At 41.1% G+C, this 12191-nt stretch overlaps 1 protein-coding gene across 1 annotated transcript; it reads right to left on the bottom strand.

Moving 5' to 3' along the window:
- Window positions 1-313: 313 nt before the first annotated feature.
- LOC118411198 (S-adenosylmethionine synthase-like) lies at window positions 314-11927 on the bottom strand. The gene is made up of 9 exons (XM_035813281.1): window positions 11755-11927; window positions 7238-7315; window positions 6832-6954; window positions 6380-6492; window positions 5048-5191; window positions 4380-4598; window positions 3425-3607; window positions 2483-2616; window positions 314-2088 (listed from the first exon to the last, which is right to left on the bottom strand). Exons 1-9 carry the CDS (start codon window positions 11843-11845, stop codon window positions 1986-1988), a joined length of 1188 nt encoding a protein of 395 aa, XP_035669174.1. The 5' UTR covers window positions 11846-11927; the 3' UTR covers window positions 314-1985.
- Window positions 11928-12191: the final 264 nt, after the last annotated feature.

Raw genomic sequence — 12191 nt, 5'->3', positions numbered from 1 at the left:
GCACAGCTAAGCTGCCTTGTTCAGTAGAACCGTTTTTTTTACCCCAGCCAGAACAGTTATAGTGGGGGCCTGCATGTTGGACCACCTGTTCAACAGATTTAATATGAATAGTTTACATTTGTCTTTTCATTTGTTCTCGGTCATTAATGAAAGAGAATGCATGCTGTTTGAAATGATCCAGTTGCTTGATTTATCTTAAACCTAGTAGTAAGGTATACCAATAGATCACCAGGTAAATACTTTCTGCATGTGTCAGGGAAAAACCTTAATACTGTGTGGTCTAATGACAAAAAAATATACACAGACAAGATACTGCTAGAGATGACATATTTTATCCAGGCTTTTCATCATGTACTACAACAAGACAGTACATTTTCCTCCATTCAAGGATCCACTGCCTGAGCTCTTCACACTCCTGCTTAACAGTCTCCCTGCTGGGCTAGCCTTTTGGCACCACATTTGTGTCAGCAACTCAGCCGCACGACAGGGATAGGGTTAAATATGCATTTGGGATGAAACAGGAACATGGGGACAGATTCTTCAAAACAATACTACCAGTGTCACCTTTTCTAGGTCTTACTGCTACTTTTATCCTTCTGGTGCAAGTGATTCCTTTAATTATGTCAATCAAGGTTTGACATCCCGGTAACAAGATATGCAACACAAAAGTTACTCTAACAGCTGGAAAGATTTTGGAAGCAGTTGACCTTTACAGGAAGCATCCTTCACCTTTATCAGTGACTGTACCACGTCAGTCATCTGACCATCTATCCAGTTGTTTCAGTTACGTTTGTATGATCTCTTTATTCTGTGGAAGTTTGTTTTAAACACATCCCCTTGCTCTTTAGTGGTCCATTCCATTTGAACTGTTTTCGTTAATCTCCACCTCATCCAAGTTACAGACAATACTACTCAATCTCTACAGTATATGGAATGCATATTGCAAGTGGGTACATCTGTATTCAAGAGGGTCAACGAACCCCCTCTGAACCCCACAGTACAAAGGGCAAGAGTGAACAGCAGTATCTGCAACAAGGTTTTCATATGATCCCATGATTTGTGACAACATGGAAGTACATGTAACAATAGAGAAAACAATAATGGTAAGCTGTTGCTACCTAAGTGTTCTAGCAATAGTATGTTATGTGTAGCCTTCACACTCCAGTCTTGTCTGAAACATTCTTCCAAAGCACAAGTTTGTTAAGGCATGTTAGGAAGGGTACATAGTACATTAATGCTACAAAGAGGATTACTTTTCTGGGTTTAGTGACTTCAAATTGACCACAAGCTACTTGCTTACAGCTTCTCTCATCAGCCAGCTTTAGGTCCAACATTATATTTCATTCCGTATAAACACTTTTGTGTTAATCATAATTCATAATATCACAGATGATACAACATTTGATTTGAATACCAGTTTGACTGAGGAAGGGCTAGCCAGGGGGATTGGCAGCAGCACGGATCCATGGAGGGGGCAGCACTAGCAGGCGATTTCTGTAGTAACACCCGCTAATTTCAACTCCAACTTCCCAACGGAATGGTTCAGGCCCAAAGCGCCCTGTCTAGCCCTTCCTATCGAGTACTGGCTCTCGAAGGCGGCGGACTGCACCACTACCATCCACGGGGTGGGTAGATTGGGTGTTTTCTGTACGTACCACCCTGCCACAACCCGCAGATTGGTCTGGCCCGGCTGTAGACACAGGAGCATTCCTCGATGGACTTTTCTGTAAGACGACCCATCTAAGCCACCTGTCTCTACAAACTGGCTGTCCGCTTGCTCAAGAACCAGTATTCGAGTACCCAACATAGAGATACTTGGACATTTTTCCTGATTTCCTTTTCAACTTGTAGAATGGACTTGCATACACTTCATACATTTGCTCAAGTGGAAGGTAAAACTACATTTCTTTCTAAGGCTTACTATACTAAGGGGTAAGCAAAAGGAGCATCTCATTATGCATACTCTGAAGCAAGATATGGAGTGTCTACATCTCCAGCTTTTTGGGCTGCTCCCATGGGAAGTCATCACGGCCAAAATGACCGTAGCAGGCGGTTGGCTCATAAATAGGGCGCTTGAGATTCAGGTCCCTGTGAAACAGAGGGGAAGCACAGTACATGTTAGATGGTGTGATGGTATGGTCGTAGTTTTGTACCTACCCCAACCACCACAGCAGTCAAAGCTGTCACCGTTCACAACCACATCATAGGAATAGGCACACTTCTGCCAAGGTTGTTTTTTTCTGAAGGTTTTACATCCTATGTAGTTGGAAAGCAAGAAACCTTGCAACAGCGAAAAAATCATGAGCCTTCACAAACAAACCAATGCTTTTAGCACAGCCTTCTTGGTTGAAGTAATAAAAAGGACTTAGATTTGTAGATTTGGTTACTGGTGACCTTATCATCCAATCTACAAAAAACTATTACCTTAACTTAAAATACTTTAATCCAACGACTATTTTTTGGGATACCAAGCAAGACTCACCTGACAATGATGCCGGGACGCAGGTCAAAATTCTTCTTCACAATGTCCAGGAGCTCATCCTCAGACTTCTGGGATGTGCCGTAGGAAAACACACTGACGGACAGGGGCTCCGAAATGCCAATGGCGTAGGACACCTGGGGATATAATATTGCACCATCGTCACACGAGTGTAGAAGCCATCAGCCCAAATCAAACCAGTGAACAGCCAGGAGTTTTAGATGCAGATTTTGTACTGAATCATTTTTTCAATTTGTATATCTCCCCTTTGGAGCTGCTAATACAAGTTGCATAGGGTGACAAGATTGAGCTATCATTGCACACATCCGCCAAAAATAAGTTTAGTTAGCTTTTAGGACCAAGAATCACATTGAAAAGTGTCCAAATTCTTCCATGTGTCTGGGATACAGTTGAACTTTCAACAAGTGTGCATTGGTGACAGTAGCACTCTGGTTATACTACATTTTTGTGTGCATGATTGTAGGGGTGAAACACTACTGAAGACTCACAATCTAGCCTAAGAGCTGTGGGGATTCCTTTCTAAATAAAGCAGCATATGTCAAGGCCCCATTCACACATAGTTGATCATGACCTCCCGACCTTCTCCCGACCATGGTGGGGCATTAGCCATGAGCAATGTCATCACTGGTTGTTGTTCAAAGTTAGCAAGGTCACCACTGGTTGTTGATCAGATTTAGCAAGGTCACCACTAGGGAGTTAGTCCTTGAGGCTGGCTACTAGTCTTTAATCTGACCCAGCTGACCATTAATTGCAAAAAATCAAGTCAAGAAAGTCATATTCTGCATGGGACTAGCCAACTGGAGTTAAACAGAATGGAGTCCAACCTACTCTAAGCCTTGTACCTACTTTGGTTGGGAGCAAAGTCGTGGGAAGGTCCAGAATACGTGACAGGCTTAAAGCTAAGACAGTAATGTTCAATCTCACCTGGACGAGCACCCTACGGCACAGTCCGGCCTTGACCAGTGACTTGGCCACCCAGCGAGCGGCATAGGCAGCAGAACGGTCCACCTTGGAGAAGTCCTTTCCTGAGAAGGCACCTCCTCCGTGGGCACCCCAGCCTCCGTAGGTGTCCACAATAATCTTCCTACCAGTCAGACCAGCATCACCCTATGGCAAACAGAAACAGCAAGGCTTTAATGTCAAGAAACACCAGTTTTACTTGTGCCAATCTAACTTGGGGCATGACTATCTTCATTCTGTTGCCTGCAACAGTGTAGGTAGGTTTGCAAAAAAGATTTTGAGCCTGAAGAGTCTAAAAGTTTTCAATAAGCAGGGTTGTTAAGTCCAAGTTAGCCTGATTGTCGTGGGTAAATGAAAGTGCTGATTGGGTAAGTGCTTGTCTTACCCCACTTGTCCGATCGAGCAAGTAAGATTTTTCCATGAGTGTGATTTTGACATACTTTTGTTATCACCTTTTCCTGTCATGGCACCAAACATTGTTCAACACAAAAATGGAGCCAATAATAAAGGACTTCCATTTATACTGCAAATTAAACTACATAGAAAAATGTTCTTTACATTTTGGACAAGTGAAAAGTTGGTTTGGGCAAGTAAATTTTGTTATGCGCTTGCCCGACAGGACAAGTGAATTTCAGAGAACTTGTTTAACCCTGGCTTAGCTTGACTTTGGCTTAGCTTTGTTTTCTTTGGAATCCAATTGTCTTCAGTCTGAATTGTCTTACAACCTTTCCTATTGGACATCTGAAATTGTCCTCATTCATAGAGTATAAAAGACCTGTTTCTTCCAGATCTCTTCAGTGTCACTGACGAAGGATAGTGGATTCTATCCGAAACGTCTGACCGTTTCAAAACCATATCCAGTTGCTTGAGTAACTATTTTTGGCGTTGTTTAACCCTGCAACAGGACCTAAGAGCTCACCTGCGGCCCACCGATGATGAACTTGCCAGATGGCTGGAGATGGTAGACAGTCTTGTCGTCCAGCAGCTCCTTGGGAACCACCTTGTTGATGACGTGCTCCCTCAGATCCTTGCGTAGCTTCTCTGTGGTGATGGTCTCGTCGTGCTGGACAGAGATGACGATGGTGTGCACCCTGATGGGGATGCAGGCGCCGTGCTCGAAACGGTACTCAACCGTCACCTGCAAAAAATTAGGAAAGAATGTGAAGTAAAACAGCAAGACAGTTATGTGTATGTAAATTACGGAATTGCATTGACTTTTCACACGCTGTGTCTAATAATGGTGTCCAATAAATACTGCATTTCCATCACAGTTGAGTTAGAATATATAAAAGGAACAAAACTAAAAAACAGCTGAATAAGTTCAGAATGAATAAGTAGTCCAAAAACTCAACTAAACTGTGGTGTTTCACTGAACTTTGAATACCATATTTCTCAAGATTTTTTCCTTAGAGTTAGAGTAAAGCAACATCCTCAAAAGGTATGCTGTCAACAAAATCCATCTCTGGCCACCTCAATAGTCGCAAAAACATCTCAGATGGGCAAAGGCCAGAGCCTACTTTATAGTACCAAAGGTTAGGTTGCTGTGAAATTGCTAAATAAGACATTGATAGGTGACTCAGTATTTACCTGGGTCTTTGTGTCGGGGCGCAGCCAGGGCAGCTCTCCGTTCCTGCGGCACTCCGCTGTCCGCCTGTTCAGCCCGTGCGCCAGGACGCAGGTCAGCGGCATGCACTCCTCTGTCTCGTCCGTGGCATAGCCAAACATCAAACCCTGCACAAAGGAAACATTTCCCATGATGAGTAAACATGTTGCGACATTCATGTGGTGAGATCTGCACTAGTGACCCACCTATCTCTGCACAAGGACCACCTGGTTATTCTGGTCACATTTTGGAGATCCTTTAGATTCAGAGATCATCTTAACCATTGACCTAAACCCCAAGATAAGAATACTAAATAGTGGACACCTGCCTACTGTGACTTTGTCCCCGGAGTGGTCCCCTTAACAGGTCTGACTTTGACTTTGTATTGCCTTCTGGGTATTGGGGACAAAATTATCTTTCAATCTTCAATATAGTGCTATATCAAATTAAAGATACTCAAAAAATAAAATTTGGGGTGGAAAAAGGACTGCAAACAATACTTAAAAGAGTTTTCGACATAGCTCTGTTATAGGAAGACAATCACTCCTACTAAGTCTTAGGTAAATATTACATAATGTAATGTTTGTTTCATGCTCTGATTTCGCCAACACGTGCAGATGCCAAGTGAGTCCAGAGTCTTTGTTTGACATGTATCATTTTGTTTTGTTTTTAAACATTTTTCCAAAGTATGCCCAGTGCATAAGGACTGATCATACTACTGTCAGGGGCTAAACTAAAGGAGACTTAATGAAGGAAGGACTTTCATACTTAAAATAATGGTATTGCTGTCCACATTTGAATTTTTTTAACCAATAGGCTTTTTTCAGTTTTTGTCTTTCAACTGTTCTCCACATTAAAGATTCTTTATGAAGACAAAAACATCACAAAAGCAGCAATTGAATCTATACAATATCACTTAGCTGGTAAGCTGGACTTTGCAAATATTAGTTCATACTGATAAGTGGCTTCTTAATTTTTCAGTATTGCATCATGCAACATATATTACCCTTTACACCTTAGTATCAAAGTATTAGTAACCAATGGCTACTACCACAGCATGGGCATTGCAATTTGAAGAATTTCATGACTTTTGTCACAAGGGGCAACAATATAGTATTGCTGAACTTACTTCACATGCAACAACACATTACTCAGTCATGTATCTCAGTCATTCATTACAACAATTTATACAAAATGAAATGCAATAGATTAAACTACCTAAATACAGGAAATATTACAACTGTATAAGGGTGCTATGCATAATCTTGTGAATGACATTTGCATCATTTGAAGTAACTCTATATTGCAAGTCCCACCTGATCACCAGCTCCAATGTCTTCCTCGTTACGGCTCTCATGCACTCCCTGGGCAATGTCAGGAGACTGTTGCTCAATGGCCAACAACAGGTTCAAGGTCTTGTGATCAAAACCTGTGCACAAGAAAAGTAGAATCCTTAAGAACAAGAAATGACCAACTAAAAATTTTTTTAACATCCTTTTATTAAAAACCGGAAAATTTTTTTTTAGGGAACTGAATACAGTTAGTGAGTTACATGAGTATTTTCAAGGAGCAAAATTAAACCCCACACAAACACTTGTTATACAACCCACAGGGATACTATGATTCCAACACTGTACAATTCAGTTTAGATAATGTTTTCTGCCATTGCAAGATGCATGTATGTTCCTGTATCTCACAACAGGCTTCTCACAACTTTTCTGCAAACTGAAGGCCTTGAATACCGAGTTTGAAATGAGCCCATTCTTACCCTTGTCCGAGGAATCATAGCCGATCCTCTTGACAACATTACGAACAACAGTCTGGTAGTCAACTACTGCCTTTGATGTGATCTCTCCAGCCAGCAGGATCATACCAGTCTTGGTGGCAGTTTCTGTGATCACAAAAGAAAACTTCAGTGAGAGACCAACACAAGTATCAATTTTATACAAGGGAAAACTTCAGGAAGATACAAACACAAGCAAATATGTCTTTCACTACTAGTTATGTCTTTCACTACTTCAGTGAGAGATCAAGTATCATTTTCTCTACAAGAAACAACTCCAGAGACAAACCAACAAGACACTGTACATCACAGAAGAACAGCTGCAGTTGTAAATGTTTTACAGCAAAATCAAGAGATAATACATACAAGACAATTCTATTGATCAACTTACCACAGGCCACCTTAGCATTAGGATCCTGCTTCAAATGTGCGTCAAGGATTGCATCACTGATCTGGTCACAGATCTTATCTGTAGAAAAACAAGAAAATCTATGGTAAATTCTGGTTTGTCAATGTAAAATTACTCACATCAATACAGGCCTTGGGGAAGGAAGTTCTTTGCAACATTTTGCATTTCTGTACTATGGTAGACAAGTAATGCATTTAAAACCCCAAATCTCTGTCAGCGTGTCATGTATCTACAGTGGACTGGAGAGGTTATTGAAAACCATTAAAATAAAACTATAAATTCTGCTCTGTCTCACTTTGGGACCATGTCATAATTCTTACATAATATCACATTGCCAGGTTTCAGCGTAAACAATTAATTTGATGGACTCAATGTCAACATTTACTTTGCTTTGTCAAACCTTGGCATTAGCATACATTCAGTTCACCAATGTTGACCTAACAATCCCTCAGTTCAAGCCAAAGTCCAGCACTTGTGCAAATGGCCTGTAGTACTACATTAGTAATAGTATGCTACAGGTCGTTCACTGCTGACCTTATGAACTTTCACCTAATTCATTCTTTAGTACCTAGAGGAGGGCATGGACACCTTCACCTAAAAAAAATTATGGAACTTCTACCCTCAGCTTCATCATTCCTAACAAAAGAGTATACTATAATGTTGAGAATCAACAGCGTAATGAATATATTTGGGCCAAGCTATAAACTTTCAGCAATGCCTCTAGCCAATTTGACAAACCACAAGTGTTTGTGGTATGGAGTCTATGGAGACATGTTTGATGACTTGGCACTGGTGGAGGATACCCCCTACTCACTGGTGGTATTGTGGCATGTTGTATGATGCAACACTACTCCTCCAAATAGCCACACTACAGAGCTCTCCCACTGTACCAAATATGCATTCATGTACAGCCACAGGGCTCATCTCCATACAATAGCTTGTCTCTGAAGCTAATGGTATCCTTAAATATAGCTCTGCAATCTGCATGCTAACCATTCTCAATCAATAAAGAAAATAATCTTGGGGTTCATCTATATTAGTTTACACAAGCTCAAGTTTAACTTCTGTGATTTGTTTTAATGTCTATTTGTCTATGTTGTGTGTCATTAATGATATTCATTCTCATCTAATGAGCAAAATTGCCCTGGGTTTTTCTACATTAGTTCATAGTATTTATCCATAGTCTTTACAAGTTTAAGTTCAAGTTCTTTTGAATGTTAACTTGATCTCAAAGTCAAATATTGGGCAATGAACAATGCACAGTTTGTCTGGAATGCACTCAGTCTTTTAATAGATCTAGACCATCTTGTATTTCAGCTGGGTATGCAGACTTGACAAATGTCCTGAGACTGAGACTACAGGAGTGCTGCAGCTAGTCAACTGGCATCAACCAGTTTTTACCAGAACTGCCTCATAAAAGGAACGCTGGCCACCCCCACCCCCCTCCTACCTGGAAAAAGCAAGAACACCAAGACTGACATTGAGCAAACAGTATAATTTGCAGAAAAGAATAGAAACACTTATTTACCACAATCTAAGCAAAATCAAGATGTAAGCATGTTTACCACATTAACAATACCCAGCCACCCCATGCCTCAACACGTGAGAGGGTTTTGGGGGGGCTTATTGTGTAACCTTTAGTAACCTTTGATCCCCATCATGCTGAGCTGGCAAGGGACTGGGGTTCATAATCTTTGGTCTGGGTCCCTACTTAGACAAAAAATTGAACTTTTAAACTGTTCTTGTGTATCAGTTTAAACATACCTGCAGTACAGGTTGCTAGTGTAAATTGGCCTTAAGTGACCTGGACAAGCATATTTCCAAAGACTTATCTTTCAATTCGTTCATCCTAAAACTTTTTGTTGCAAAAATCCTCAGGATCTTGCATACAGATCTTGAGTATTTGCGCATTAGTTTCCTAATAATCTAGATTCTACCTAGCCTGGACACCATTTGATATTTCTACTGGGTCTCCATATACTTATATAGCAAGTATAAAGAGCCCCGGTAGAAATCGCATGGTACCCAGGCTAGATAGAAATCGGATGGTAGATTTTACCAGGATACTTCATATCTTCTGTTTGTGCTCATTTCTATGCATTCTGCAATTTCTGTGGGTAGCCTGTGCCATGTCTCAGTACATGAAAATGATGCGCTTTACTGACAGTGTCTAAGCATGCATGTACATCATGTAATATTGTCACTCTGCAAGTACTGCTTAAAGACAAGTAGGGGAATTTGTACATTACAGTTGTCGACAATCCACTGCAAAAATGTCTGACCCTAAAATTGACACACAGCAAACCAGGATTTGCAAGTTGCGACCAATCCCATCATGGATTCTCTTGTCTGGGTGAATCCTGACTTGCAAATCTTAGTGTAATATGTACGGGTCCTTGTGTCTTTCTTTCCTAGCTTAGCTCAACAAACATATGGTCAGGGTTGGGATATTCCCTCAGGACACAGATGTTCAAACATCATTGCTATGCCAGCTGATGCTCTCAAATAGTCAAGTGTATACCAAAACTGCACTGTTCCAATGGAGCAAAACATTTAAAACATTGTTTTGGAAATGCTATCACATGATGACACTGTAAATGTCTTGGGGATATATTTTTTGCAGTGGGGAGTAAAGAGTGTTTGAGGTGGTTGAGTTTGCAGCTGAAACAATGGAGTAGGTAGGCAGAATACAATTTGTCTATGGGTAAATTTGTGTCATGTGAGCAACTTGATTTTCATTCAAAGAAGACCACATGAGGTTGGACTGACCAGCACCTGACCACTTGGTATAACATTAACAAGCTGTGTGGAAGAAAGTTCCCCAAGGGCATTAGACAAACTAAGGTTAAAGCAATCACCAACAGAACAAAATTCAAAACTATGCTACTAGATTACTGAACCTCAGGAAGCTTTGTATGGGGAAATTTTGACAACATTATCCTCCCATAGTCCCAACTCCCTTGTTTCCAAGTAAGAATAATTCAGATTACACCTCAAGCACTGAACCATGTACCAACAATTAGTTTCTTCCTTGGACACATCCTGCTTTGTCCCCTTGATGGTCATCCATAGAGCACATCCCTGACTACTGTTTGCAAAGGGCCAAAAGTGCAAACTCACCCAAGAGGCACCTACTCTTATCCCAACCAGGATTTGGGGTTGTTGAAATGATGCAATACCCACCCCTCCATATACAAAACACTCTGGTAAAAGGTTGTTTACCTGAAAATCTAGTGTATTGGGGTTTGACCTTTACATGTTTTTCCGATTAGAATACCTTGACACCTCAATAACACACAGAAAAATAACAGTTGATTAGCATTATCATACTTTTGGTGTTACACAGAACCAATGCTTGATTGCTTTAAATTTTACAAAATAAATAGAATGTGTGTTTCATTTTTACAAATCACAGTTGTCTATTATAGCAAAACCTTGCTCACTCAATTTGAGAACATGTGTAAGGTACATGTACTAGTTAGTATGTGTGGCGGAGGGGGTGTGGGGTGGGCGGGGGCTGGGGCTGGGGCTGGTCTCTTGTGTAGGGGGCCGGGGAAGGGTAGCGTTGACCTTCGACCAGCTGTTATGAGTGTTCTGACACCCTGTTGACCACTGGTGTCCCGATGAGACGAGCTCAAAAACAGCCTACTAGGATTTCTCTTGACAAAAATAAACATCGATCTCGTCTATACCGGTTAGGGCCAGTTAGAACCAGTCTAACGGAGGACAAACTGTACCTGCAAAATAAAAGCTGCGTCAGGCGGACGGCGTGTTATTGTTGACATACTCGCCCGGTGAATGGTTAGGAACATTTGAACGTCGAAAAAAGATTAAGATTACACAAAGCTAATAGTTTGCATGTCATGTTTTGTAGTTATGATGACCAATGGAATACTATATTACGTAGCTGTTTTGCAAGCAACCTCCATGGTCAAAAACATGGCCGGCGGCAGAGACTACACAAGGAAGCATGACACCATGACTGTGCAATACCGCAATGAGTCGGTAGAAAATTTGGTTTCACGGTGATAAAATAAAAAAAAATCTCTGTGTGAATGTGTACTTATATGTTTCAGAGCGTGATTGAAGTATAATGATAACCACGTGGTGTCTGAAAGGCCTGGTGTCACGAGGCTTGCGTCTGATAATCATGCCGAAAAGAAAATAGTCTGATAATTACAACTGGTTCAACCGACGGACTCAAGAGACATTCGGGGTGGAATGTATTCACCAACATCTACACATGGTCGTTTTTCTCCAAATACTTAATCTAAAAGCTAAAATCCTTAGAAGTGAAACTGAAAATAAACATATAATAAAATCTGACATATGGAGCAAGTAGATATGCATTAAGGGTTACTGGGAGAAGTTGAGTAAGACAAAACCCACCCGCGGAATAAATTGCGGGGTCCACTTTCGAATCGCTCAGCCGCGGGAGCAAATTATGTGACAATCGATCGTTTGGGGCAAATATTAAAGGGGAACAGCATAAAACACACCTGGATGTCCCTCTCCTACGGATTCTGAGGTAAACAGGAACGTCCTGGGAACATCTCCATTCATGTGGCTGGTTGCAGTCTCGGCAGACATGGCTTTAATTTTTAGAATGATCGCGTGTAGGTCCTGCCTCTCGTGGTTCTGAGTGTAGAAGACAGAAGACCGGCTGGATCAGGTTTTTATACCCCGGGACAGTCACGTGGACATGACGACACATATATTCGCTCTCTGATTGGGTGATGGGCTGGTCGTTTTATATTTTTAGACATTTTTTTATACAATTGTGTGAATATTCCCATATTTAATAGAAAATACAGTGTTGTAACATGTAAAAGTGTGTAAAGTGGCTTTTTTTACCAGATGAATTCTTGATGAAAACGTTCTAACCTTAATTAGACGAGTCCATTCACGGGAGGCCGGTAATTGCAATGTAATGGAA

Source organism: Branchiostoma floridae, chromosome 3 (genome assembly GCF_000003815.2).
Source record: "Branchiostoma floridae strain S238N-H82 chromosome 3, Bfl_VNyyK, whole genome shotgun sequence".
NCBI lineage: Eukaryota > Metazoa > Chordata > Leptocardii > Amphioxiformes > Branchiostomatidae > Branchiostoma > Branchiostoma floridae.
This window is presented reverse-complemented; position numbering and strand designations above follow the sequence as displayed.

Coding starts and splice junctions, on each gene's coding strand:
- LOC118411198 (XM_035813281.1), bottom strand. CDS start 11,845: ATGTCTGCCGAGACTGCAACCAGCCACATGAATGGAGATGTTCCCAGG. Junction 7,316..11,754: donor CGTAGGAGAGGGACATCCAG/GTGTGTTTTATG, acceptor GTTTTTCTACAG/ATAAGATCTGTGACCAGATC. Junction 2,617..3,424: donor GCCGTAGGGTGCTCGTCCAG/GTGAGATTGAAC, acceptor TTATATCCCCAG/GTGTCCTACGCCATTGGCAT.